We start from the raw sequence: 23,513 nt of genomic DNA, 5'->3' as shown, positions 1-23,513 counted from the left end.
GGGACAGAGCCTGCAGGGAGGGGGTGGGGAGAGAGTCTGAGGGGAGGAGATGGGGACGGGGACAGATCCTGCGGCGACAGGGCAGGGATGGCGACAGAGCCCATGGGACAGGGATAAACTTTGCCCCTGTGTCATTCTCTACCATGAAGGCTATTAATGAATTGGATGAGTGATGCAGGTGATGATGTTTTCATTTTTTGGAAAAACAAGCAAAAGTGCTGGCCACACCTGGCAAAATTTGCATGGGGGATCCTGTACATTTCTGCTACCAGCACACCTTCTGAGAAGACATTTTCTGTTGCAGGAAGGGCTGTTGAAGACAGGAGAGCTAGACTGAATCCTGAAATTGTTGATGACTTATTCATCCACAGATTAAAAAAATCATAGCAGTGCTTCATAGGGCATATTTCTCCCCCACTAGGGCATACAAAATGGGTTGTATTTTGTACCCCTGGGCATTTTAAAAGGGTGGATTAGGGTTCCTTGGGGTAGCAGAAGTTGTTGGGATTGGAAGGGTAGAGTGTGATGGGGAAGGGTTATTAAAGCTGCTCGTTGTTGTTGTTATTATTATTGTTCTCTCTTTGTAATTTATAAACAGTTGCACAGCATGTTGTTCCTTTTTATACTTTAATAAAAAGATTTAAATATAAAATCATAAGTGTTCAAGGCTTCTTCAGATGAGGACAGAGCCCATGGGGACGGAAACAGAGTCTGCAGGGTTGGGCGGGGATAGAGACAGAGCCTTCAGGGGTGGGATGGGGATGGAGACAAAACCTGAGAGGATGGGGTGGGGATGGAGACAGAACCCATGGGGATGAGGACACACTTTGCCCCTGTGTCATTTTCTAATGGGAGTCTCCCAATTTGGGAATTCATCTCTTAATCTTCTGTACAGCTTAGTAAAAGGGTCCCCTACAGACTAGTACCTAGTGCACATAGATGTCTGTTAATTAATGGAGTCACTCTGGGGTCCTTTTACCAAGTAGCGCTAATAATTAGCATGCGATACATAAGAAGCCCATTATGTTCCTATGGGCCAGTGGCCTAGCTACGTGGGGCCACGGGGGCCTGGAGCCCCCTAGATTTGGCCGTGGACCCCCCTGCCGATAACCCTCTCGACCCCCCTCTCGCTGCAAACCCTCCCCCGCCACCGCCATCACCGTGGGCTACCTTTGCTGGCGGGGGACACCAACCCCCGCCAGCCGAGGTCCTCTTCTTCCGGCCTAAGGCTTTGTTCTGTTTGACGTCAGACTCAGAAACAGAACAAAGCCTTTCACCGGAAGAAGAGGACCTCAGCTGGTGGGGATTGGGGTCCCCCGCCAAAAAAGGTAGGCGATGAAGGCGGCGGGAGGGGGGTCGAGAGGGTCATTGGCAGGGGGTCAAAGTTGGTGGCGGTGGTGGCGGGAGGGGGGGTCGGCAATGGTGAGGGGGTTGGTGGCACAGAGGGGGGGCTAAAATGTGCCCCCTCACCTCGGGCTCTGGATCCCCCTCCCGCCGAAGTCTGGCTACGCCCCTGCTATGGGCATCTTTTTTAGGGGCTCTTTTACTAAGCTGCAGTAAAAAGTAGCCTGCAGTAGTGTGGATGTGTAAAATTGGTGCTGACCCCCCAGCCACCTTTGACCCCCCCCCGGTGCCCCTCCCCTTTCGACCCCCCCTTCCCCCCGCCATCCCTCCCCCAGTCCCCCACCACCGCCGTCAGGTACTTGTGCTGGCAGGGTCCCCAACCCCCACCGGCCAAAGTCCTCCTCAGCCGGTCTCCGGGCCGGCGCGTTGCTGCAGCTGATGTGGAAGCCTAGGATTCTGTTTCTTCTGTGTGAGTCATCCTGTCGTCCTGCACGTTCAACATGCAGGACGTCAGGACGACTCACACAGAAACAGAATCCTAGGCTTCCACGTCAGCTGCAGCAACGCGCCGGCCCGGAGACCGGCTGAAGAGGACTTTGGCTGGCGGGGGTAGGGGACCCCCGTCAGCACAGGTACCTGATGGCGGCGGTGGGAGAGGGTTACCAGTGGCGGGAAGGGGGGGGGGTTGAAAGGGTCGGCGGGGGCCAGGCCCCCATGGCCCCATGTAGCTATGCCCCTGCCCACGCTAACCCAGCGGTATTGCCAATTTGGCGCGTGCTCTCCGAGCATTAGCCCTACCGCTGCTTAGTAAAAGGGCCCCTTACTGCATGTTACTCATTAGCGTGCTAAATCTGTTAGAGCACCTTAGTAAAAGGACCCCTCTGTAGAACTCTCTTTAATGTGCAAATGGTGGTTTAGCAGTTAGCACGTGCCAATTCCCACGTTAAGTGCGTTTTGTGTAATGGGGGTGAACTAGATGGGGCATGGACAGAGAATAGGTGTGGATAGCATACTGCATTTAACACAGGATGCATACTGTGTACTGTCATTTATGCTGTTAGCATGGCTTCTCTTAGCACCTCCTATTGTACATCTGTGCTAATAGTGATCAGAGTTAAATGCGAGCTAATATACATTCCCCTGCAATGACTGCAGAGGACATGCTGGCTATGCCCAAACAATTACCATGCAGCCTTTGCACTTACCGCGCATTAATTTTTGCCATTAAGGTATGGTAAGTGCAAAAACATAATGCACTTCAGTAAAAGACCCCCCCCCCCCCAAATGACTTAATCTCGATACAGACCATGCAATGCAACTGCCTGGAAGTCTGAATTAAAAATGGGACATGTTTTTTGCATTACTTCATATTTTGTGGGTGCAGAAAGAGCTGTGACTCTATGCTACCACTGCCAGAATACTCCAAGCAAAGTTAACTGAGACAAGGGAACAGTGGGGGGTGACCTCACATTAATATATGTCAAGAGTGCAATACTTGGTCAAGGATAATGCCTTTTCAGCATGAGATTTCAGGCTGACCAGTAAAACCATCTGACTGCCAAATCAAACTTTAGACCAGCTACCAACAGAAAAGATCACTTTTACATATAATTAACTGTGTCCTTGCCCTGGTTTTAGGAAATAAATTCCTCACATTCTCTTTGCATTTATTTCATTTATTCTGTGGCCTTTGCAAAGCACCTTACAATAAGAAATAAAAACACTGCAAATAAAAAGTATACAGTGTATAAAACCTTAAATGAATTAGAATAAATATAAAAAGACCACCAGGATACCATAAAGAAAAAAAAAGCAACACATACTAACATAATCAGCTAAAAGAATCTGTGGGACTGGGATGGATATGTAGGAGTGGACAAGCAATTACTGTACTCGGCCTGCGACCATCACTAGCCTGGCAGGACAACCTCAAGCTCTGTGCATACTACCTATGGACTTTTGTGGACTTTTGCACTAACAGGATTTTCTATTTGGACTTTGCATTCACACTTGCACCTTTGCTTTGTACCAAAACCTCAGCTTTCATATAATGAGCCTAGACTAAGACCTAAACCTGTGCAGTTTGGACTTTTACTAGTAGTATGTATTTGTTAACCAGCAGCTAGATAACAACTTGTACAGTAGTAGTCAGCAATTTAGGGTTGTAGGGAAGGCAGCTGGCTCTGCCAGTGCAGTCTCGTGATCCATGCATAGAGGCTGTATTGTGTAAATGTGCTGGAACACTGAAATAAGTTACTGTTTTGCTGCAGTTTATACTAGAGTTAGATTTTGCTGTAAAGGACAATCTATTGTGCTTAGCTAAAAGAAGCTGTAACTTGTAGCATGGCAGCCATTAACTTTGTTTTTTCTGTGAAATACATTTTCTCTCCTTCTGTGCCTTTTCTGAAATATAAGGCTTGCAAGCTGACAGTTAGCTCAGAAGAAGCAGCTGTAGCCAGATAGCAGAAACCAGCTGGAACTTGTGCTGCTTATCAGTATATTGATATGCAATGCCAAGTAACTGTGAATAGACTAGAGACCAGTGTTGGAAATAGAGGGTTGTGTGCAAAGCCAAAGATAAGTGGTTTCCTGGGTTCTGTGTAAGATCCTCTGTCTGTAACTGCGCATGACTACTGATAAGAGTGTATAAGAACGAGTGTCAGGTGACGCTCAGGGGGCAGTATCCTGAGCCTAAACTCAGTGCTGTTCATTGCTAGCAATAAAGCTGTCATGCCTTTGGAACCAATTTGCCTCTTGTCTCCTGTTACAGATAGAGTTAACCTTATGTCTTTAAAAGAAATGCAAGAAATTGTCTTAAGTGAATTATTGACAAATGCTGGCTTAGCTGTCCTAGGGGAAGGCCAGTACTTTCTACAAAGTCATGGCCAACTAATTGCACAACTGAAGGATAATCAAAACAGAATAATCAGCTGCATCTTCAATCTTTTCTTAAGCTGTGGGAAAGTGGAAACAGATTGCACAGAACTGGGAAAGATGTGCTAGGCCTTTGGAACTGCACATGAAAATTTGCACGCTGCGAGCTTAGGTGCACAAGTAGAAAGATACACATATGGAGATAAATAGTAATATAGTAACAAAGTAATATAGTAAGTGACGGCAGATAAAGACCTGAATGGTCCATCCAGTCTGCCCAACAGTCACATTCATTCTCAATTCTAGATTAAATCGACAATACACGTGAGATCATGGTCTTTGTTTGGTGTTTCTGGGACATAGACCGTAGAATCTGCCCACCTCTGTTCTTGTGTTCCAACTACTGGAGTTGCCATCAAATCCTATCCAAGTCCGTCTTGTCATTTGGGGGACACAGACCGTAAAGGTCTGCCTGCCACTGTCCTCATGTTCCAAATTACTGGAGTTTCTGTCTAAGCTCTCTCCAGCGCATCCTAAACCGGATTGCTATATGCAGCACTCAGACCGTACAAGCCAGCCCAGCACCGGCTTTAGTTTTTACAGCCAGAGTTGCCATCTAAGCACCACTTGATATGCAAACACATATACAACCCTTTAAGTTTTTTTTTTTTTATACCATTCATTTTCTAATTAGGGATCCTTTGTGTTCATCCTTTGCCTTTGTAAATTCCACCACAGTTTTTTTCTCCACTACCTCCCTCGGGAGGGCATTCCAGGCATCAACCACCTTCTCCGTGAAAAGGAATTTTCTGACATTACGCCTAAGTCTACCACCCTGCAACCTCAATTCATGTCCTCTAGTTTTAAAATTTTCCCTTCTCTGGAAATGTTGTGAGTAAAACAAGAACAAAGGGAAGTGGGAATAAAAACCAGGATTCCCAAAGACTGGACCACAGCAGTAGTGAAAGTGAAGCAAAGTTTATTAAACAATAAAATGACTCGACACAACGTTGTGTTTCGGCCAGAAGGCCTACATCAGGAGTCTGTATGTTTAAACAAAAATGATGAGAATCCAGAAATGGTGATGCTGGATTATGATGGTCTTGAGAAAGACCGTTATTAAGAATCCTTGCTAGATCGCAGATGAGACAGTCTGATCAATAATGGATTCTTAATAATGGTCTTTCTCAAGACCATCATAATCCAGCATCGCCATTTCTGGATTCTCATCATTTTTGTTTAACCATACAGACTCCTGATGTAGGCCTTCTGGCCGAAACACAACATTGTGTCGAGTGGATTCTCTTTTGGTGAGTAAAACAAGGAAATCTACTTTAGTAATGTCACTGTTTTGGGACTGTTTAAGATGCTGTTTGTTGGAAGATCATGGTTATGCATGTTTTTCTGTGTTGTTATGTGCTATTTCTGTTCGACAGTAAACATACTTAAAAAAAAAAACAAGAAACCTACCTTGTAAAATAAAAAAGAATGGGAAACTGATTAGGCAAAGGAGAAGGAAAATAACGAAGCAAATTCAAATAAAGATGAGCTGAAAAGAGGAAGATTCAAATTCCAAGGCAGAGAGGATTGGAGATAGCCCCCCCCCCCCCCCATAGAAATAATAGAAGTATGGACTATTCCCCGGATTCTATAAATGGCACCCAAATGTGGATGTCCAAAGTTGGGTGTGATCCTGAGATCTGTATGTAAACAAATTAGTTATGAGCCATTAACAATCAATAATTGACTGTTGTTAGTTGACTCTAATTTGGATTTGTGAGCAGATCTGGCTATGCGCAATTCCGTAAAGAGCGGTGCCTGAAAAAGTGGTGTGGTTATGAGAGGGACATGGGTGGTTCAAGGGTGTCCTAAAGAATTCCATGCAGTGTTATAGAATATGTGGGATGCATGCCAGGATTTATGCCCAGTTGGTGTAAATCCTTCTGCCCAAAGTTGGGCATCAGAATACACGCTATGCACTATTCTATACAGACTGCGCAGCCTGGAGTACCTTGTATAGATTAACACTCACTGAGCACAAATTTTTCCCAGCACCTTCTTTTCATTCCATTTACTGAATCCAGCCCTGTATGTCCTTGCTCATATCTTTTTCATTTGATTTGCATAAGGACTTTAATGAAGTCAATTCCAGGTCTGTCCGTGCTTGATTATTCCTTAAAGAGAAATACATCTTAGTCCACTAAAAATCATACTCACCTGCCCCCTTGGCATGCACAACCCTCTCAGGTATCCTCTCCCGATCGAAGTGAGCCATTTCATCGATGAAAATCGCATCCTGGATCACCAGAGGACCCTGAGGCCCCACCGTGATAACATTCTTCTTATCCCCCACTGGGACTCCAGCTCCAGTGGTCAAAACCTGAGATTTTAAAATGCAAAAATTCAGAATGTTAGAAACATGTCATATAATAGAACAAACTCTCTGCATATGCATGTCAAGTGATGTAGTATAAGGCAATATCATGAAAAAACTGTACATTGTGATGTGTGGGTCTCCTACACCTAAAATGCAACAACCTTGTTAACACATAGCAACACAGTATCATAGTAGATGACGACAGATAAAGACCTGTATGGTCCATCCAGTCTACCCAATAAGATAAGCTCATAGCATAAGTGAATTATCCGGATAATATACTGCAAACCATTACTGACTGCCCCAGCACTTTCTGGAAAGCACCAGAGGCATCTGGGGGCGGAGCCAGACGTATCTGGGTACCACCAATCTTCAGTGCCTGTACCCAATAACTATTTGAATAAGTGAGGACAGCAACATTTTAAACCAGTTGTTCTAACTTATCTGGATTGTTATGTGTTCACCGGCGTTGAATATCAATGGTGCATGGATTAATTCTGTTGGCTGCCTTCCACACAGCAATAAATAAATAAATACCTGAGTGTGACCCAGCGGTCAATATCCAGATATTGATATAAATGCCACAGTCAGCGTTTGAAGTCAACACTGACTGCTGAGTTTAAATTGTGGGGGAGGGGTTAAGCATTTAATTGCATAAAACCAATAGGAAAATCAAAACGGTAAAATCAAAGTGCCAGAGATTATTAGTTCCAGTTCTGAGACATAAAGAAGCTTCCCTGGATTTCTCTTCTCTCCTCATGGGTCCAGGGCTGGGCCTCTCAGACTCCTTCAGACGTATTTGTAAAATACTTGCAAAGAATGCAAACCTCCCAACCTTTTGTACTGTGAACGGGAACAGGCAGTGTCTTGACCTTTGGGCAGATATACAAAAATCCCTTTCTGTACTGTATCTCCTGACTGGAATTTTGGAACATGGGGGAAATGCTCAGGCCCCGATGCTCAGAAGCAAATGTGGGCGCTAGAAAGCACACTATGCTCAAAAGGGAAACAACACAGGAAACACAGGCACTGAAGAACAGCGCAATGAGCATTCAAATGTAGTCAAAAGGATGCAAATGAGGAAATTTCCTATCCACGCCGAAGCACAGCAAATAGCGCAGATTACAAGGGTACTCTTACTGCTGCAAACCCTATGCCAGCTCCGAGATGGCATTAGATCTCTGCACAGGCTGACCTCCGGCCAGTCCCTGCACGGTACAGCCCTCCCTTTTCCTGGCTGCCGTGCTTTTCCTCCATATAAATGATTTAAATTGAGGCATGACAGCAGGAATGTAAAGTATTTACATCGATCATACTGAGGGAGATAAGATGTGAAAACAATTTTTTTATATAATTCTAAGTGTCCTTCTTCTAATTTCTTACACTTATGGAATGTGATTAGATCAGTAAACTTGGCGGATTATGCACAGTCCCAGTCAGCAACTTTTTCCAAATTCCTGCTATAGCAACCAGCCAGAGCAGGCTCATTACCAAAACGAAGTGTCATCAGTGTAGGAATTTCAATTCTTTCTAGCAAAGTCAAGAGCAAATTGTGCAGGCAGTCTTCAAAAAGAAAACAGCAATTTGACCTGTGCTAGATGGGAAACAAACTGCAGAGTTGGTGCCTCCTCCTTCTGGCCATGCAGGGCTGGCTCCCCCTTTTGCACATGTGTTGGGCATGTTCACCTCTCTTTACTTCCCAATGCTCAGTACTAACAGCACACATAAAATCTGCATGCCATGAACAGTGCAATGTTGAGGTTGGCTGCCACCGGGATGGGTCACTGCTATGCCCCCCCCCCCCCGGTATACTACCCCCCCCTGGCACATCACCCCCTCCTCCTGCGCATCACCCCCCTCCCCCCCCCGAAGCGCATCACCCATCTCCTCTCTGAAGCGCATCATCCTCACTAGATGGGGGTGCACAAAGCAATTGCATGGCTGTCGGCTCCGCCAGTCCCCTGCCCCAGAACAGTTAGTAACACCAGAGAGGGCAGGGAAGCAGCCGACAGCCATGCAACTGCTACATGCACCTCCTTGCTGCCTGCACCCGCAGCAGACCGCTGCCACTGCCCCACCCTTTTTACGCTACTGGCCATGAGCATTGGAACGCTCTTTAGCAAGAGATACACCTGGAGACAGGATAAGGAAGCAGAAAAAAAATGTAGAGGTAGTCTAAATTATCTTGGGCAGCCAGCACCAGCCTGATTAATAAAGAACTTTGAAGCACACCTTGATATGTGACCTGTGCTCTCTAGTATAAAACAAGTAAAACGTAAAACTTATTTGTTTCCAGTTATGGAGATGCCTGTCTGAAAGTTCTGAGGGGTCATTATACTTGCTGTTATGCCCGTTTGTTGTAAGGGCAAGTAAAACATCAAAGTAAAATGAAACAAAATAAAAAAAGAGGACTACTAGCAGTGAATGTGGAAGAGATCATGGTCAACATTCACTAGCTTAGCTGTGAGGCTCATTACTATTATAGTATGTGCAAAACACCTATTTAAAAGCATTTACCCAAGGGTCCCTTATCACAGAGGAGTAACCTAGTGGTTAGAGCATCAGGCTTGACATCCAGAGGTGCCCAGTTCAAATCTCGCTGCTGTTCTTTGTGATCTTGGGCAAATTACTTAACCCTCCATTGCCTCAGGCCCAAAATTAGATTGTAAGCTCTCCAGGGACAGATAAGTATCTAAATGTCAGACCTGTGAGTTCTTGTACCAAGTAGAGCGCTGCTGAGCCTGGTACTCAGACCAGGTTCTGTTTGGTGGCCGGACAACCCCAGGTTTCACCTGCGCTGACCGCCGTTCCCCAGAGGTTGAGCCCCTAGGTGTGGGCGGCCTGCAGGACTTACAAGACGGAGCTGGAAGCGGGGTGGTGAACGTATCGACCAGGCAGGCAGCAGATCAAGAGAGTAATCCAGGTACAGGCAAAGTCAGTAGGCAGGCAGCAGGCAAGAGAGTAATCCAGGCACAGGTAAAGTCAATAGGCAGGCAGCAGGCAAGAGAGTAATCCAGGTACAAGCAAAGTCAGCAACAAGAGACGAAGTAGAGAAGAAGCAAACTACTGAGCAAGTAACACCTACCAAAGTAGAAGCCCTACCATGGGCCAAGGAGGGAAGACTACAGTAGATGTGTATCTAGCCAGGGCTGCAGTAGAGCATTGATCCAATACAGCCTGGTTCTTTATGATGGCTGAAGAAGTTGGGCACTTTATCATTCCTTTTTGTCGCTATAATGTCCAGAAGAGGAGAACCCCATCAGTCCACTATCAACTGAAAACCCTGTACACTGTCTTGGGTGACTTTCTTCAAAAAGGCCATAAATATATCCTAACAATCAAAAATCAATTAGTTCCTAACTCTTTGAATTTAGAAAAACCCGTAGGAAGCTTAATGAACAGATAATAGTTTAGTGGTGACAAGGCCCATCTCTTGTTTTCTAGTCAAGTGCAGAATAGCAGGAAGGGGAGGCATCATACAAACCCTTTAGTTCCCCTTGGCTATCTCCTTTCCCTCCCCTCTTTGCCAAAACAAAAGAAAAAATTGAAACTAGCATTGATGTATAGGATAGCAGTAATAGATACATCTGGTATTCCATCTTTTGATGGGACTAACGTAGTAACCTACAAACCAAAGGCAACAAGAAACAGGAGCCGGCTGCTCTGCCCTGCAGAATCATGAATGTGGTACAAATAACTCAATTAGAGCTAGATTCTATATATAGCACCTGAAAAATCCATGCGGAAAAAAATACACCTAGACGTATTCTCTAAAGTATGCCTAAATTTAAGTGTTCTTTATAGAATAGGCATAAATTTCTGCATGGTTTATAGAATACACCGAGTGCCTGTCCGCATGACTAAATTTAGTCATGGGCAATTACACCAAGTAAAACTTGATGTAAATCACAACGACTAAATTAGGCACGGACTGGGTATATTCTATAACAATGTGCATAAATTTGAGAAACGCCCACAACCTGCCCATTCCATGCCCATGGCCATGCTCCCTTTTAACTATGCAACTTAGAATTTATGTGTATCACTTTGCAGAATATGTTTAGACAGTTCTGCGCATAAATTCTAATTAATGCCAATTAGTGTCAATAGTTGCTTGTTAAGTGGAATTATCAGCACTGATTGGCTTAACTAATTAAGTCATGCAGACAAATCCAGAATATGACTGGATTTGCGCACACTTGCAGGCTTATTTTTGAAAGACAAGGATGCTCATCTTTCGACACAAATCGCAAGATCGGCGTCCTTCTCACAGGGTCGCCCAAATCGGTATAATGGAAAGCTGATTTTGGGCATCCCCATCTGCTTTCCATCGTGGGATGACCAAAGTTCCCGGGGGTGTGTCAGAGGCATAGCGAAGGTGGGACTTGGGCGTGCCTAACACATGGGCGTCCTCGACCCATAATGGAAAAAAAAGGGCATCCCTGACGAACGCTTGGACGACTTTACCTGGTCCATTTTTTCTTATGACCAAGGCACAAAAAAATGCCCGAACTGACCAGATGACCACCGGAGGGAATCGGGGATGACCTCCCCTTACTCCCCCAGTGGTCACTAATGCCCTCCCACACTCAAATTTTTTTTTTTAATATTTTTTGCCAGCCTCTATGCCAGCCTCAAATATCATAACCAGCTCCATCACAGCAGTATGCAGGTGCCTGGAGCAGTTTTAGTGGATGCAGTGCACTTCAGGCAGGTGGGCCCAGACCCACCCCCCCCTACCTGTTACACTTGTGGTGGTAAATGTGAGCCCTTCAAAACCCATCAGAAACCCACTGTACCCACATCTAGTTGCCCCCCTTCACCCATAAGGGCTATGGTAGTGGTGTACAGTTGTGGGTAGTGGGTTTTGAGGGGCTCAGCACACAAGGTAAGGGAGCTATGCACCTGGAAGCAATTTATGAAGTCCACTGCAGTGCCTCCTAGGGTGCCTGGTTGGTGTCCTGGCATGTGAGGCGGACCAGTACAGTACGAATGCTGGCTCCTCCCACGACCAAAGGGCTTGCATTTGGTCGTTTCTGAGATGGGCGTCCTTGGTTTCCATTATCGCCAAAAATCAGAAACGACCAAGTCTAAGGACAACCATCTCTAGGAATGACCTAAATGTCTAGATTTGGGTGTTCCCAACCATATTATTGAAATGACAGTTGGATGCCCATCTTGTTTTGATAATACGGGTTTCCTCGCCCCTTCGCCAGGACGTCCTGTGAGGACGTCCTCAGGAAAACTTGGACACCCCTTTCGATTATGCCCCTCAATGTAAATCACGCTATATAGAATCCGAGGGTTAATGCTCTCCACTCTCACTCTAGGGTTGCAAATCTTTCATATTTCTATTCTGTGCATTCAAAATTAAATAGAAACATTGAAAATGAAGGCAGGTGAAGACTATTTGACCTATCAAGTCTGCTCTTCTACACCACCTACTATCTCTTCCCCCACCTTAGTAGACCCTATTGACTCGTTCCATGCTTTCTTGAATTCAGATACAGTTTGTCTTCACTTCCACAAGGAGGCTGTTCCCTATATCCACCACTCTTTCTGTAAAGTAGTATTTCCTTAAATTATTCTTGAGTTTATCCCCCTTTATCTTATTCCTATGCCACCTCATTCCAGAGTTTTCTTTCAATTGAAAGGCTTGTTTCCTGTGCATTTATGCCATGAAGGTATTAAAATGTCTATCATATCTCCCCTCTTCCACCTTTCTTCCAACATATACTGTACATACTGAGATATGTCTGTTCTCATACACTTTATGATGAAGACCACCAACTACTACTACTACTACTACTACTACTTATCATTTCTATAGCGCTACTAGACATACGCAGCGCTGTACACTTGAACATGAGGAGACAGTCCCTGCTCGATAGAGCTTACAATCTAATTAGGACAGACAAACAGGACAAACAAGAGATAAGGGAATATTAAGGTGAGGATGATAAAATAAGGGTTCTGAACAAATGAATAAGGGTTAGGAGTTAAAAGCAGCATCAAAAAGGTGGGCTTTTAGCTTATATTTGAAGACGGCCAGAGGTGGAGCTTGACGTACCGGCTCAGGAAGTCTATTCCAGGCATATGGTGCGACTGTGTCACAGGTCTGGATGGTGACCCTTGGACCGCTGCCAGGTCTCCAACCCAGAGGCCCAGACAGACGGAAGATGAGTCACACTGGAGTAAGGTAGAAGGCAGGAACTGGAGACAAGGTGGACTTGGCTGGAACAGGAGGCAGTAACTAGAAACAAGGTGGACTTGGCTGGAACTGGAGGCAAGGTGGACTTGGCTGGAACTGGAGGCAGGGTGGACTTGCTGGAAGTGGAGGCAGGAACTGGAGACAAGGCGGACTTGACTGGAACTGGAGGCAGGCTAGACCAAAGTCACACAGGGCAAGGCTGAAGTATAGAAAGGCCAGGCTACAACAAAGAGACCTGTTGCAATGGCAGTGAGTGTCAGGCCCCGTCGCCTTGAAATAGGTCTGGAGTGCCAGATGTCAGCGGAGAACACTGCAGCCTGACTCCCATCGTGGGATTACAAAAGGTACATCTCTTGTGTCGCACCTAGGAACCCCCGCTCCCTGCAGGGCTGAGCTAGTGTGGCCTGCGTCACCCACAAAGTGCCAGAGAGCGCCACCCAGAACAACCTGCCAACATCGGGATCTCGGACACCGCCAGACCACGAGCCCAACCTAGCCTCCATCTGGTAAACCAGGAGCGCAGGGCACAGCCCAGGGCCATGACAGATTGACTCCATCCTGTTTATATCTTTTTTGAAGGTTCAATCTCCAGAATTGTACACAATATTCTAAATTGGCTCTCTTCTGAAGACTGCAACTTCAAAGAGATTAAATATTTGCTCTGTTTTCAGGGAACTTCATTGGCTGTCTATAGAACAAAGCATTGACTTTAAGATTCTACGAGGATTGATGTCAGGTACGACCACTTAGGGCTTTATATTCATCTCAAAGGGCTTGTTGGAAAGACCAGAGGGTGTAATATTGAGTGGAATGTGGATGAGTGCTTTCTGCTATTTGTGCCCTGATTATGAAATAAACTTCAAAACAAATTAGAGAATATCACTTATATTCTACATGTCTTTAAACACTGTAAGGTCTGATTGTTTTAGAGACGGATGAGGGGAGATATGATTGAGGTCTACCAAATCCTAAGTGGTCTAGAATGAGCAGAAGTAAATTGATTTTTTACTCGTTCAAAAAATATAAAGACTAAGGGACACTCAAGGAAGTTACATGGAAATATTTTTAAAACAAATAGGAAGAAATATTTTTGCACTCAACAAATAATTAAGCTCTGGAACTCGTTGCCGGAGGATGTGGTCACAGCGGTTAGCATATCTGTGTTTAAAAAAGGTTTGGACAAGTTCATGGAGGAGAAGTCCATAGTTTGCTATTGAGACAGACATGGGGAAGCAACTGTTCGTCCCAGGATTGGTAGTATAGAATGTTACTATTAATTGGGTTTCTGCCAGGTACTTTGGCCACTGTTTGGAAGCAGGATACTGGGCTAGATGGACCATTGGTCTGACCCAGTATGGCTACTCTTATGTTCTTATGTATATGATAGCTGGTAAGGAAGGGGGTGGGGGTGGGGTGGGGTGGGGTAGGGAAGAATAAAGGGTAGATTGGGTTTGTAAAGATTCTTCATTTGTAAGGAATTATGTTTTATTATAAACAGTTGTGGAGCTTCTTGAAGACGTTACCCAACTATGGAGGTCTTTTACTAAAGCTTAGCTCAAGTTATCTGCAGTAGTAGGGCCCATTTTATTCCTATAGGCGCTGCTGCAGATAGCTCGAGCTAAGCTTTAGTAAAAGACCCCCTATCTAACTAAGAGATATTTATGAATATCAGAAGTTCCCTCATATGTTAAAAGGAAAGAGAAACAAGAACTAAATAAAGTATAACTGTTTACTGAGTGTCTAATATTTGCATGTAACACATAATGCAGTGGTAAGTTATTCAGATGTCATCCTTCTGGTTCAGGCATCACCTGGAGTAGGAGAAGCTGTTGGACCAGGGGATATTTCAGATCTTCAAAGCTGGTGTCTCCTTTAAGAGCTTGTCACAATGATTTCCTGTTGGGTAATTAAATATTTCTGCTCCAGAAAATACAGCCATTTCACAATGGGCATTGCCTCATCCATTGTCATTTTCTTTTGTAGATCTGGTCTAAACATCCTTATTGTCACCATCATTAACAGCTACTGTCTTGGCAAAACATTATTAATAATGTAAAACTTAATGTGATAGTGGTGAATAGGAATATTAGTATATTCAGTCCATTTCTCAGCAGCATCTTTACTGAGATCTAGCCCTCTTCTGCTCCAGCCTGCCGCTGCTGAAGTGGAATTATCAATTTTTTTACACTTCTGGCTTTTCTCATATGGAGGCAGCGAACCTGCAGGCAGATTCTCAGAACTCTTGAACAGGGCCACCGAGAGACAGAGTCAGGCCCATGACCGCCCTTGCCCTGCCTTCCCACTCTTGCTGCCACCACCCCCTACTCCCTCCCCCACTCGGGCAGCCGCTGCCCTCCACCCCCTTACGTTCCCATGTCTTCTCTTCTCCTCCCTCGGTCTGTCACTCTCACTGCTCCTGTGAGGTGGGACCCAGGCAATTACCCGAGTTCCGACACACAGGAGCAGGAGAAAGACAAACCCCTGGGCCAGGCCATCCTGGGAGGCCGGGCCTAGGGAATCTTGCTCCCCCCCCCCCCCCCCCCCTTCTCGACGGTCCTGCTCTTGCAGTAAAGCCAACAGTGTAGATCCCATACTGACAGAACAACGCAGAAAAATAGCTCTCCAATGCTCAAAGGAAATTATATTCACATATGTGCACTGTAAAAGCAAAAGCAAGAGGGAGGAACATGCTTGGTGCAAGTGCAGAACACTTTCACAGTAAACGTAGCTCTTGTACTCATGCACCAGACAAACCTAACCATGAAACACATATCAGCACCGCTCTTCTCTTCCTTGAAATATAAGCTTTCAATTTTCTTTTTACTTGGAAGGCTTATATATAAGCACAGAAAACAGGTGCTAATGTGTTATTTCACTTTAGGGTTTGCTCAGACTCACGCAGATTTGTTTCTTAGTACCAGCACTTACAGGCTTGCACACACGGGCTTGCTTCCACTTCCAAGAAAAATCAAAACTGGCAGTTTTTATACTGGAAACCAAAAGCAGCAGTCCTCTCTTCAAATCTTTCACTGTCAGTTCTGAGCTGGTGTTTTTGTTTCCAGCGGTAGGAGCAGGGTTGGTTTGTGCACTGTTCTCTGAGCATTGGAAAGGCATGGGAAATTATACTTCCGACTACATTTAAATAAATGTTGTGGCCATCTCTGCTGCATACGTTGTTTCCCATGCTAAAGCCTTCTGAGCATTCCATGCAGATTTATATGCACACTATTCCTGCATTAATTGACGTTACCGCCAGTGGTAGGTTTTGAGAATTGGGGAGTGCTTACAACACACTACTATCAATCAATGGTTGAGTTTTGTTGGATGGTTGACTACACAGGTCTCCAGAAGTTTTAGATGTTTTTGATTTATGTTGATGTTATTGTTTGATGTATGACTGTTGTTTAAACTGATTGTTTTATTATGTTCTTTAGTATGAGAGCTTTGTCTGTTTTTATCCTATTTTAAATGGAATTCTTAAAAAGTTTCAATTTATGTTATTTTATTGTATTACATGCTATGTGCACTGTTCTGATTTGCTATGAATAAGTGACAGTATATTTTATTTATTATTTTTATTTATTAGGATTTATTTACCGCCTTTTTGAAGGAATTCACTCAGTGGTATACAGTAAGAATAAATCAAACATGAATAATAGACAATTACAGCAGTAAAAAAAATTTAAAATTACAGTAGTAGAAATTTTTTTTTTAAATGATAAACGATAAAATCCAACTGAACACCTACTAGTTTGTAGTACATATGGATATCTACAATAACTGCATTGTTTATCTTGATCTCATCTTGCCCTGTCTCTACCAAAATAGAGAATAGTTCCCAAATGTTTTGCTATAAATATTCTTATTACTATACATTTAAGAGATTATTTTTTGGGAATCTCCTGGGTCACACATATTGTTTAAAGAGAAAGACAACTGAATACAGGGTGTGCTGTGTTTCACTTCTCCAGAGGGTCTAACAATTTCATTTTCTTTCCTTATACAAGGACACAGTGATGGAAATGCAACCACTGAGTTGCATATGAGTTTTTTCCTTTTTTATTCTTTCCAACTCAATGGGAGTTGGAAAGAATTATACAAAAGGGGTGAGAAACTCTGTCCAACTGTCTGTCTTGTGGCAAAATAATTCTCCACAAATTTAACCAAATGGGATGAAGCTTCATATGCGGGAAAAGCCAATAAAATGACTACTGAGTTTGAAAATAAGCCTGATAATTCCAGAGAAATAATTCCCCCCCCCCCCCCCAAAAAAAAAAGAAAAATGGCCCCAAGAAGTTTTCAGCTTCTGTAGCATAGAAACTTAGTGAAATGTAGCAAACAGTGAAATGTACAGGGCAAACTCTCTACTCTTCCAAGTCTCTGAACTGTCCTACCTCATCCCTCCAAAATAATCTTCCTTACAACTACCTTACTCCCAAACTGCCCACACATCCCAATAACTACCTCCCATGACTGCCACACCATCCAGTATATTGCCCCCTCTCCAAACACTATCTCCTGCAACTGTTCAACCCCCAAAACCATTTTCCATAGCTAATTCTATATACCATGGGCAGGGCCAACTTAAGCCATTGGCAAAATTTGCACATACTTTATGTCCACATGTTTAGGAGGGTCTGGGATTGCCACTGACCAGTTTTCAGACAGCCCTGGACAGATTTTTTTAATGGCCAGGCTAGCTGCCAGTAGTCCCTTTTAACTGTCAATAGAAAAGCCAGTATATTTGTGGCCTCATGCTCCTTGCTTCCTGCCCCCACACTCTGGCAACTCTCCTATCTCCCTTCCCTTCCCCTCACCACCACCACTGCCTTCAAACAGAGAGGACTTCTTTCTGCCACATCCTGCCTCCTCTGATGGGGAGGGGGAGGAAGAGAGGGGGAAAGATGATGAGCCCACAAGACGAGTGGAGGTAAAAAGACTGAACCAGCAGGTGGTGGAAGAAAGAGGTTGATATGTTAGGCAGCAAAGGGAGGGCAGGGTCGAAAGAGAAAGATGCTGACCCCAGGGTGGGGTATGTGGAAGGAGGGTAAGAGAGAGAGAGAGGATAAGCTGGATAAGGAGTGGGAAAGGGACAAAGAGAAAGTGCTTGACAAGGAGGTAGCATAGTGACAGGCACTAAGAGGGGCAATGCTGGACAGGAGACTGTGGTAAGAAAATTAGGGGGAAAACAAAAGCAGAAAAGAGACACTGGGACCAAGGAAAATAGAAAAAATATAATGCTCAGACAACAAAGGTAGAAAAGATTTAATTTTCTGAATGTATTAATTGCAATATATTAGCAAACATGAATCTGATATCTTGTATGTTGGTTTCTATTTTTCTAGTATTGCTGTATAAGCAGAGTCTGACTTATTGAGGTTTACAGTTCATTTTTTTGCCTTCATATCTACTACTGATGTGTGGTCCTTTGTTTCATATTTGTTGATGGTCTACTGTGTGTAACACATATGACCAAGATGCAGTATTCTGCTAGCATGTAGTTCGTGAGGTATTTTGCTAGTGTTTACTTTCTATGTAGGGATCTGTAGCAGTCTGACTTATTCTGTTTTCCCAGCAGTATATTGGTAATCTAGGGTGCTGTCTTTTTATAAGGAAAATTGTTGCTTTTTGAGTCCTGGGAGTTGGTGATTAAGGAGTTGCACCTGGCAAACAGCCTTCCCCTCATCTCCTGATCAGATACACAAAAGGCACACATGCACATACCCACACACAAACATCTATACCCCCACCCCCTCATACACACATACAGGAGCATTTCCATGCAGAGGGGTTGGAAAGAATTCCATGAGCCATGCTCTGATGCTTTTCCCACTTGTTCTGTCTATAGGATCTCATAAAAGTACATGCAACAAAGATTAATACCCTTTCTATACCAATTAGCAAAGTCATAAATTTGAAAATTCTTTACAATGCTATAATTCCCCTGAGCTTCTGAGTGTCATCTTATTAGAAAAAGTCATACAATAGATGTGATCAGTCCAATTACTTCTGATATCACAAACATCACAATACTACATAAAGCCGAGCAGACTTCGATAGTCTATGCCCCACATGACTAGACAGATCTGGATGGGTTGGAGTGGGCTTAGACAGCAGCTCTAGTCGTTCACAAATAAGACCAGTGCTAGGCAGACTTCTAAGGTCTGTGCCCTGAAAACGGCAAAGGACAAATCAAGATCAAGTATGCATATGATGTAGTATTGCATCATACCATATATTATGAGTTTATCTTGTTGGGCAGACTGAATGGACTATGCAGGTCTTTATCTGTCATCATATATTATGTTACTATGACTCAGATCCAAAAAGTATTGCTCCAGAGCTGGGGAGTGGTTGAGGGAAGAAAGATTCAAAAACATGCAGGGGAGGCTGGGACTCAGATGAAAGAATTTTTAAAATAATGTTATTAATAAAAATATATGTAATAATAGGCACATTGAAAGCATAGTTTTCTTTTAACACTGATCATTGCTTCCTTCCCCCACCCAGATGCAAGAGTCACGTGCAGATTAAAGCACATCAAAAGCAGTTGAAAAATAAGACTGCCAAGCAGTATATTTAATACAGAAAACTGGGCAGAGTGTGTACCTTTTCAATCAGATTTAGGTTAAACCAGGCGCAGAACTCTTCAGATAAAAATATGCAACTTCTCCAAGGGCAATGAACATTTCATCAGAATTAGTTGGAAGACAGTTAAACGCCTGGCTGCTGAAAACTGCTGAGTCACTGTCCAATCTCCACCCTTGTGACTGATACTGTCAGTTCTCTTCTACCACTATTTTCAAATGGGCCTGAATTACCCCTCTCCACCCAGCTCTAGGACTGCAAATTTTCACAGACATGTTATTGCCTCACCTTTGAAAAACTACTAAGCCACGCTGTAGGCACGCAAACTTAATTAGCGTGCACTAACGCTAGAGACATCCATAGGAATTTAATGGATGTATCTATCATTAGCGCACGCTACAAAGTTAGCGCACCTACAACATGGCTTAGTAAACAGGGTCCTAAGCATCATATTTTGCTTAAGGAATAACAGCGTTTCTGCTCTAATTCTCTTTTAAAAAAAAATGTTTCAATGCATTTCACTGGGAGCTAAAGCAGGCTGCAGTCACAATAAAGGGTGAACCCATTTTGGCCTGACTGCAGAAAGGCAAAGTGGGTTCTCTTAACCTTTTGAAAGGTTTGGCAGCAACATTCACAAAACAGCATTCAAAAATTGGCTTACTTAACTTTGCTACCTGCCAACTAGCCTCAGATATATTAAACCCTGTTTTAATCTCTCTCATATGACCAAAAGTATATTGTTCTCCCCTCTTCCCATGTCCTGGACTTCCTGTCCTATTGTTTATTAAAGAAGTAAATGTGTTTCTATTTCTCCTGTTTCTCTGTCAGCCGTGATTACGAGTGGGTTTGTTTTGCACATACCATAGCAGGCATAAACTCACTCCCAAGCCAAGTTATGTAATTTATGATCCAAATCCCTCACATTCTCCTGGGGGCAATTTCTCCAAATGCATTAGTTTTGCACATACCAAGACAGGAATAACCCTCACTCCTAAGCCAAGGTATGTGGAGTCTCTCAAATTTACTGCTCAAGCTGTTCTGAGGTCAAATCCCGTTATTTATCTCAAGCTCCTGATACTGCTGTGCAGTTACCCCCATAACCCTTGATGCAGATGAGTGGCAACCTTCTGTTTCCCCTTTACAAAAGTTGGGCTGCTGCTCTAAAGCTTGTAGGCAGCACATACAGCCCCCACCCCCACCCCATCCCCTTCCTGCTGCTAGGATTCTGCACAAGGCTCTGTATGCCAGATAGGAGCCCCTGGCAGGAAGGTTGGGGAAGAAGGCAAATCAGGAATAGCAGCTCCCTTTTTACAGTATTCCCTTCCCTCTGCATTGGGTGCACTCAATCACATCACATATCTTCCTGTAAGTAGCTTTGCTTGAGGCTAAGTAAAAATACAAAAGAAAACATTATTCTACCTTGTGCTGTGTATCTGTGTTCTGTGCCATCTTGCACCCCTGGTAAAGTTCAGCGAGCAGAGAAATGCAATCACTTTGTTATGGACTGTATTTGTAGCTGTATATATATATTTGGCCTTCTGCCTCGCCCTCTTGCATAATAAGGAAGCCCCACCCCAGCCTTCAGCTCTGCTTTCAGACAACCCTGTTTTTCTTAGATTTAAACACTACTTGAACGTGAAATTTGGAAATTATACCCCCTGGACTTGAGGAAGCTGGAAATTGTATCTTCACTTCTCCAGCAAAGCCCTAAGTGCCATATGTGTCTATTCTGTGTCATTTAGGATTCAAAGTTCCCTACGAATTCCCAACGTCAAGTCAAGAAGCAGAAAATTAGTAAAAATATGTAGTGAAATAATACGTTAATATTTTTATCATAGAAGTTTACATTGCCAAGCCACATGATCTGTGATTTTTACCAATAAGGTTTATCTGTGATTTGTTTTTCCCCCACGAAGGGGCCAAAGACTGCAGTGTAATAATCCCTATGAAGTGCATGTGTTTTGTGTGCACACACAGCCCTGACCCATGACTTTACAGATTTTGACACAAAAGAATATTTCTTTAATGGGGACTTCTATTTCTGTTCAGGTGGCCAATATCTTTTGGAAAATAAAATGGTCGTTAATTGCTCACCCCCAGGTTCCTAATTTATGCTTCTCTGTTTATACACAATCCCAGAGTTTCTTAATCACATTCAGGCATTGAATGAGTGAAATGAGGGCTATTAAAAAAGACATTTTAATGCCTACAGAAGTCTTGTCCTATCTGCAACATTTTTATACTACAGAATTTTATATGGAGGTTCATTTCCTGTCCAATAAATGCTCATTTGGAGTTTGTTTGTTTTTTTACTACTACTACTACTTATCATTTCTATAGCACTGTACACTTGAACATGAAGAGACAGTCCCTGCTCAACAGAGCTTACAATCTAATTAGGACAGACAAACAGGACAAATAAGAGATAAGGGAATTACTAAGGTGAGAATGATAAAATATGGGTACTGAACAAGTGAATAAGGGTTATGAGTTAAAAATAGCATAAAAAAGTGGGCTTTTAGCCTAGATTTGAAGATGGCCAGAGATGGAGCTTGATGTACTGGCTCAGGATCTCTATTTCAGGCACATGGTGCAGCAAGATAAAAGGAACGGAGTCTGGAGTTAGCAGTGGAGGAGAATGGTGTAGATAAGAGAGATTTACCCAGTGAATGGAGTTCCCGGGGAGGAGGGTAGGGAGAGATGACAGTGGAGAGGTACTGAGGAGCTGCAGAGTGAATGCATTTGTAAGTCAATAAGAGGAGTTTCAACTGTATGCGGAAATGGATAGGGAACCAGTGAAGTGACTGCTTTAACCAAGGTTCTTCCTAGTGGTGGTGATTGGAGGGGCACAACCGCCCCCCCCCCCCCATATTGTACAGGTTCTCTCAGCAAAGTTAAAAAAGAAAACACCATCAATACTCAGTTGTGTGACACGCATCGGCTGTTATCAACTCAAGGGTAACAGAGAGAATGTAAGGCACAAGCCCCAATGCTCAAACCTACAGTGCTGTTCCGAATAATGCAGTAAAAATACCACTGCAACAGTGCAGAAGAACAATGTCCTAATGCTCAAAGCTAATGAGATGCAAATATAGGCATGCTCATAGCATTAAGCATTAGGGAGTTCGGCGGGAGGATTGTGCATAGCGCATGCAGAGAAGAGTTCCACATTAAGCTCAGATCCTGTGCGCTTGCTTCTGGTAAAGCCTGAATCTGAACCACAAATTGGCGTCTGTTTTCTGCAGCGTAAATATACATGTTTTTAATTTCTTTTTATATCTTGGATGCTTATATTTAGATACAGGAAACATACACCAATGTGTGCTTTCACTGGGCTTTTTTTTTTTTTTTTAAACATGGCCAATTAAATTTATATGCAGGACACAAACACCAATGCGTGCTTCGCGTTCAGGTCTGCTGTTTCTCACAACCAGACCTTAAGGGCTTACACGGGCTTCTTTCTGCTTCCAAAAGCAATCGAAACTGGCAGATATTGCAAAAAGAATCTTGAGAGAAATATGAGAATCATGGGAAATCCTCTCTTCCAACACCCTATCTCCTGCTCCAACTTGGCATTATTTTTAACAGCGATAAGGTGCTATTATTTTGCGCGCTCTTTCCTGAGCATTGGGGAGGGATACAAAATGACCTCATTTACATGAGCTCGACTACATTTGCATGCTATCTGTGCTAATGCCTGGCGCGCTCATTTCGCATGCTAGACCCCTCTGAACATTCTGCACTGGTAAATGCAGGTGCTAATGCAGCACTAATGGCCTCTAGCGCCTATGATTACTTTTGAGCACCGGGGCCAGAGAGAAGGCAGCTGCTTCAATTTAGCAAAAGACAGCTGGGCAATCAAAATAAGTATACGCTATAGCATGGAAAAATGAAAATTGTTATAAAAAAAGAAGAAAAAAAGAAAATGAATACATGTATCAATAGCTTGAAAGAAGATAAATATTTAAGGAGTCTTTTTAGGACTAGTGAAGAAGTTTGCTCGGTCATTATAGTCCAAAGTTCTACTGAGTCATGACTTGAGCTTCTGAAGTCCTTTTTCCTCCTCTTTTAATTTGAGCAGAATTTACAGTTACTTGCATTTTGTGGAAAGTGATAGCA

The 23,513-nt window shown here is 43.6% G+C and overlaps 1 protein-coding gene across 1 annotated transcript in view; it reads right to left on the bottom strand.

Moving 5' to 3' along the window:
- Nucleotides 1-20,917, bottom strand: part of LOC115468789 (catalase-like) — a 67,424-nt gene extending 46,507 nt beyond the window's left edge. The window contains exons 1-2 of the mRNA XM_030200786.1: nt 20,814-20,917; nt 6,436-6,598 (exon numbers count right to left, since the gene is read on the bottom strand). Coding sequence (XP_030056646.1) covers nt 6,436-6,598; nt 20,814-20,843 — 193 coding nt within the window. The 5' untranslated portion in view covers nt 20,844-20,917. The remainder of the gene's footprint in view (nt 1-6,435; nt 6,599-20,813) is intronic.
- Between the last annotated feature and the right edge of the window lie 2,596 nt (nt 20,918-23,513).

This window comes from Microcaecilia unicolor, chromosome 4 (assembly GCF_901765095.1).
Source record: "Microcaecilia unicolor chromosome 4, aMicUni1.1, whole genome shotgun sequence".
Lineage (NCBI taxonomy): Eukaryota > Metazoa > Chordata > Amphibia > Gymnophiona > Siphonopidae > Microcaecilia > Microcaecilia unicolor.
Note: the sequence above shows the minus strand (reverse complement) of the source record. Positions and strands in the feature narration are given on the sequence as shown.